Here is a 6,051-nt window from a genome sequence, read left to right as displayed (position 1 = left end):
GCAGCTTGCTCGCGACGTACCGGGCGCTGGTGCCCAAGCCGGCCGTGGCCAGCCCCTTGAGCGACTGGCGAATGCTCGAGCGCGCGACGACCGCGGCCACCGCGCCGACAACCGCGGAGCCGGCCGCCAGTGTGCTGGAAAGGCGCGTCGACGCCAGCGTCTTCATGAGTGCCGACGGTCCTTCGCACAGTCTCGCGGATATGGCTCGGGAGGCGTCGCAGCAAGCGGGCCTGGGCGGCCGGGGCGACATCGCGGGTCCAGAAGCCGTCCGAGCTTGCGTGGGCGAGGCCCTGGGCGACGGCGAGCGGCTGGTACAGGGTGCGGAAGCGGCGGCGGTTCGCGTGGACGATATCGGCGACCTTCGAGCGGACCTCGACGGCCAGGCGCATGCGGACGTCGCCGCGGTACGAAAGGGCGGCGACGGCGGTGTACAGGTCGTCCTCGCGGAAGCGCGGGGGCAGCGAGAGCAGGGCGGCGGCGGAGGCGGCGGACAGGTTGGCGCGCATGGCGTCGGCCAGGCCGGGCGGCGGAGCGAGCGAGAGGGTGCGGATGGGCTTGTGCATGCGGCCGGAGAGGTAGAGCGAGTCCCAGTGGCGCAGGTCGCGGGCGAGGTCGGACACGGCGACGACGCCGTACTTGAACGGGCGCGGCGAGAGGATGGTGTTGTAGTAGACCGGCGGGGCGAAGGCCGAGCGCTGCAGTGAGACGACGGCGCGCGGGCCGAGCACGGCGAGCAGAGCCGAGTAGTGGGCGCGGTTGCGGGACAGGTTGATGGTGTGCCAGTGCAGGGGGTCGTCCACGGCCAGGACTAGGTCGATCATGCGGTGGGCGTGGTCGTGGACGTGGGCCTGCGGGAAGATGGCGGAGCCGTACGCGAAGGCGAAGCGCGGCGGTGGGAGCATGGCGAGCACAGCCATGGCGGCGTCGGGGGGAGAGGGTGACTCCTCCGGCATGGTAGCAGGGACGGGGGGGGGGGGGGGGGAGGGGCGATGCGATACGTGGGGGGTGAGGTGTTACGATATTGCGGAAGGGGGAGAGGGAGGGATGAGGGCGCGAGGAGGAGGGCTGGAATTCGGGACAGGTGTCTCATACAGGAGAAAATGTTGAACACACAGAAAAGCGGTGGTTGGTTGTTGGTAACGTGGCGGCGGCGGAGATTTCCTCAGCCTTCATTGCTGGACACTCCACAGGGGCCATTCCCTTAGCTCTATTACTTTTTAACGTGCAAGCGGACTTGCTCGCAAACACCCTAGTGCGCCATCGTTATAGAGGTGCGCCGGTCTAGAGGTGCCCACCGACCGGTCTAGAGGTGCCCACCGACCGGTCTAGAGGTGCCCACCGACCGGTCTAGAGGTGCCCGCACATACTTGTACACAGGCAACACCCTGGTGCGCCATCGTTGGAGGCGCGCCCGTCTAAAAGTGCCCGCACATACACAGGCAACACCACGCACACCACGCTACCACGTCTGTTTACCTACAAAAAGTTATTGATTGCACTGCACATTACACCCCAGCCTCCTACTCTACAACCCGTTCCGCATCGCCTCATTCTCCTTATCATCCGCGGCGCCGTGCGCCCTCTCCCCCCCTGCGGCGTACTTGTGCCGAATGTCATCAAAGTAGGGGCTATTGAGCGCGTCGAGCGCGGAGATGCGCTTCTTCGGCGCGAGCTGCACCATGCTAGCGAACAGCTCCAGCCCGTCCTTGCCGAGCGCGGCGAGGGCGGGCACGGCGGTCACGAGGTCCTGCGCCCTCCAGTTGGGGTACTCGTGCCAGTCGCGGAGCTCTCCGACGCCGTGCCACGTGTCTGCGGTGGGGGTGCCGAGGAGGCGGAAGATGGAGAGCAGCTGCTCGATCTCCGACTCGCCGGTGAAGAGGGGGCGTCCGACGATCATCTCTGCGAGGATGCACCCGACCGACCACATGTCCACGCCCGTCGAGTACTGCTTGGTGCCGAGGAGGATCTCCGGCGCGCGGTACCACAGCGTCACCACCTCGTGCGTGTACTTGCCCACTGGGAACGAGTACACGCGCCCGAGACCGAAATCCGCCAGCTTGATCGTGCACGTCTGCGCGTCGATCAGCAGGTTCTGCGGCTTGAGGTCGCGGTGCATGATGGAGGAGGCGTGGCAGTAGCGCAGCCCGAGCAGGATCTGGAAGCAGAACTCCTTGGCGAGCGCCGGCTCGATGCCGGCGCCCTTGCCGTACTTGGACGTCATGAACTGCTTCAGGTCGTGGTCCAGGAACTCGAACACGAGGAACAGGATGGGCGTCCCCGTGCGCGACTCCGTGTGCACCACCTCCTCGAGCTTGACCACATAGGGAGAGTCCAGGGAGCGCAGGATGGACACCTCGCGCAGCGTTGTGGCTGGCACGCCCTCGTCGTCGCTGGAGAGAATCGTCTTCTTCAGTGCCACCACGCGCCCTGTTTGGAGGTGATGCGCCTTGTACACTTTGCCGTACGTTCCTTGGCCGAGCAGCTCGGTGCGCCGGTAGTTTTCCATGTTGCCTGCGTGCAGGAGATGGACTTAGGGGGAAGGGAGTAGTGGGTGATCACGTTGAGTCAAGAATGAGGGAAAAGCTCACAGTCGTTGACAAGACAAGGAGAGAAAGGATGCAGCAGGGGTGGCGTCGCGGGAGCATCGGTAGGTGGGCAGATTGGTTCTGGTTGGTTGGAGCAAGTGGTGGTGGCAGGCAAGATAGCCGTTGAGCTGGGGGGGCCATTTGGCGGGAAGCGGCTCATCCACGCCGCCGATCCACCGACTTGCCATTGGCTGCATTCAACCGTTCGAAAACCCACCAAAAAAATTACCTTTTTTCTGTGCTCCTCTTCCCACTACAGGGTACAGTATTCACAATTCGAGAACGCTGTACACGTGGACATTTCCGCAATCCTCATGCCTACCCGACAATGCTAACGTGCATTCTTTCAAATATCATAACAAATGCCGCATGATCAAAATTGGTCGTGTTCAAAACGTGTTTTTTACAGATCCTTTAGTGTGTACCGCTACGATTAGGATGTATCTACTTCCGAATAACAGATTAGTCCACTTCCTCCATGTTGGAGGCAGCAGCACCATCCTCAAGCGGCGGCAACTCCTCGTCCTCACCCTCCTTGGCACCCTCGACCTCATCCGTGTCGTCGTCGATGCTCAACCCGAGCTTGATCATCCTGTGGATGCGAGCCGCGAAAATGTTCGGCTCGTCTAAAGAAAATCCAGACGTCAAAAGCGCAGTGTCAAACAGCAAGTTCACGAGATCCTTCACTGTCTTCTCCGTCTTGTCAGCGTCCACACGCTTCCTCAACTCCGTAATGATCGCATTCGTCGGGTTAATCTCCATCGTCTTTCGAGAGCTCATGTAAGTAGATAGAGAAGAATCACGGAGAGCCTGCGCCTTCATGATACGCTCCATGTTAGCAGACCAGCCGTACTCCCCGGTGACCAGGATACACGGTGAGTCAGATAGGCGCTCAGAGGCCACGACTTTCTCCACCTTGTCACCGAGATGTTCTTTAATCACGGTGCACAGAGTCTCGCATGCCTTCTTCTCCTCTTCACGCTTCTTCTTCTCCTCCTCACTTTCTTCCAGCTCCATGCCCTCCTTTGAGGCGCACACCAGCTTCTTTCCGTCGAACTCTTTGAGCTGCTGCACGCAGTACTCATCAATGGGTTCAACCATGAACAAAACTTCGAAGCCCTTTTGCTTGAGCTTCTCCAAGAAGGGAGAGTTCTGCACGGCCTTCTTCGACTCTCCAGTAATGTAGTAAATGTTCTTCTGGCCCTCCTTCATGCGCTCGACGTATTCCTTGAGCGAGATAAGGTCCTCGGGGTACTTCGTAGAATTGTACCTCAAGAGCGCAGCGAGCTTATCGCGGTTGGCAGCGTCCTCATGAATTCCGAGCTTGATGTTCTTGGAGAACTGCTCGTAGAACGTCTTGTAGTCCTCCTTATTCTCAGCGAGCTCCGTGAATAGCTCCATGCATTTCTTCACAAGGTTCTTGCGAATAACCTTGAGAATCTTGTTCTGCTGCAACATCTCACGGCTGAGGTTGAGGGGAAGATCCTCAGAGTCGACAACACCCTTGATGAAGTTGAGATACTCCGGGATGATGTCCTCGCAGTTGTCCATGATGAACACGCGCTTCACATACAACTTAATGTTGTTCAGCTTCTTGCGGGGCTCGAAGAGGTCAAACGGCGCGCGCTTGGGCACGAAGATGATCGCCTTGAATTCGAGCTGTCCCTCAAGCGTGAAATGTTTCACGTGGAGATGCTCCTCCCAGTCATTGGTGATGCTCTTGTAGAAGGAAGCATATTCTTCCTTGGTGACATCCTCGGGCTTGCGAGTCCAGATAGGCTTGTTCTTGTTGAGAAGCTGCCACTCGTTCTCCTTAACCTTAATGGTCTTCTTCTTAGACTCGGCCTCCTTGTCGTCATCCTCAGTGATGTCTTCGACCTTGGTGTCATCCTCACCTTCCTTCTTCTCAGTCTCAGCGTCGGCGTCGGGCTTGACTTCCTCGACCTTTTCGCCGTCGTCCTTCTTTTCGGCATCCTCATCCTCACCCTCGACCTCTTTCTCAACCTCCTTCTCGACGAGGAGGTTAATTGGGTACTGGATGAACTCTGAGTGCTTCTTTACAAGATCCTTGAGGCGACGCTCCTCAAGGTACTCCTGCTGGTCCTCCTTGAGGTGGAGGACGATCCAGGTACCACGAGAGATCTTAGGACCGGAGTCCTTGGCGATGGTGAAAGAACCGCCAGCGGAGGACTCCCAGATGTACTGCTCATCCTCATTGTTCTTGGTGTGAACGCTGACGTTGTCGGCGACGAGGTAGGACGAGTAGAAACCGACACCGAATTGGCCGATCATGGAAACGTCAGCTCCGGCGGCGAGGGCCTCCATGTACTGCTTGGTGCCGGAATTGGCGATGGTACCGAGATTGTTGACAAGATCCGGCTTGGTCATTCCGATTCCAGTGTCCTGGATGGTGAGGGTCTTGTTCACCTTGTCCGGGACGATACGGATCTCCATCTTCGGCTCGGGCTCAAGGATGGAGTGGTCCGAAAGCGACTGGTAGCGGACCTTGTTGAGGGCGTCGGATGAATTGGAGATAAGCTCTCTGAGGAAAATCTCCTTGTTCGAATACACCGTGTTGATGATGAGCGACATCAACTGGTTGATCTCGGCCTGGAACTCATAGGTCTCCGGGGCAGGGGACGAGGCCGATGCGGGGGCCGCGGCGGGGGTCGGGTCTGTCATTTTGTCGGTGCGGGCTGTTCGTCAGGCCGTCTGGGCAGGGCGAATTGTAATGTGTCTGGCGGGTCTGGCGGGTCTGATCGTAGGCGCAGTGAGGGTGGTAGCGGAGGGCACGTATGGAGTTAAGTAGTGCAGGAATGGACTTAGCAAAGGGAAGGTCGCCGTCGTCCGCGCGGGTGTCGGGGATCAAAAGACGTTCTAGAAGGGGGTGAAAAACGGAAATAATTCGGGGCGTCGCCCGCCTCGAGAAGCTTCCAATCGGCAACGGATGCCCATCTGCAAGCAAGGGTTGGCGCCTACGGCCCGTGCCGCCACTTGCGACTTCCGTTGCCGTCAAGCCCCCATTTTTCAACCCGCAAATCCACACCCCGCCGCCCAATCACACCCCGTCATCCTCGGGCATCCTCCAGGCCCCCGCCGTCCTTCGGTACACGTGGCATAGCTCACCAGCGACTTGTTGATGTCAACAAATCCCGACCCCGATCCCGATCCCCACCTCTATCCCGATCCCTGCATTGTTGTCGAGCCACGCCGCTTGCAACGGCCCTCCGCCAGTCACCCAACCTACAATAATACTGTACCCTTGGGGTATCTCTCCCCCAACCTCCCTTCCTGTGCCGCCCGGAGCCTCAGCCCCTTCCTTACGTTTGCTGCTTCCGTCGCCTCGACCCGCGCCCCCGCCCGCCCCCGCCCCCGCTTCCGCCCCCGCCCGCGATGCCCCCTCGCTCGCCGGATCCTACCATCGAAAGCATCGACCTAACGCACCCCATCCCGCCCTCCACGGCCT

General features: G+C 59.6%; 2 protein-coding genes; both read right to left on the bottom strand.

Moving 5' to 3' along the window:
• Positions 1-1,525: 1,525 nt before the first annotated feature.
• On the bottom strand, positions 1,526-2,506 carry CHC_T00008702001 (Cyclin-dependent kinase B2-2, CDKB2-2). The gene has a single exon (XM_005715073.1). The coding sequence runs from the start codon at positions 2,504-2,506 to the stop codon at positions 1,526-1,528; it is 981 nt and encodes a 326-aa protein (XP_005715130.1).
• Positions 2,507-2,964: 458 nt separating this feature from the next.
• On the bottom strand, positions 2,965-5,267 carry CHC_T00003878001 (hypothetical protein). XM_005715072.1 is given in 2 exon segments: positions 2,965-3,047; positions 3,048-5,267. 1 exon segment carries the CDS (start codon positions 5,265-5,267, stop codon positions 3,048-3,050), a length of 2,220 nt encoding a protein of 739 aa, XP_005715129.1. The 3' UTR covers positions 2,965-3,047.
• Between the last annotated feature and the right edge of the window lie 784 nt (positions 5,268-6,051).

The sequence above is a fragment of the Chondrus crispus genome, genomic scaffold, assembly GCF_000350225.1.
Source record: "Chondrus crispus Stackhouse genomic scaffold, scaffold_204, whole genome shotgun sequence".
NCBI classification, from domain to species: Eukaryota; Rhodophyta; class Florideophyceae; order Gigartinales; family Gigartinaceae; genus Chondrus; species Chondrus crispus.
Note: the sequence above shows the minus strand (reverse complement) of the source record. Positions and strands in the feature narration are given on the sequence as shown.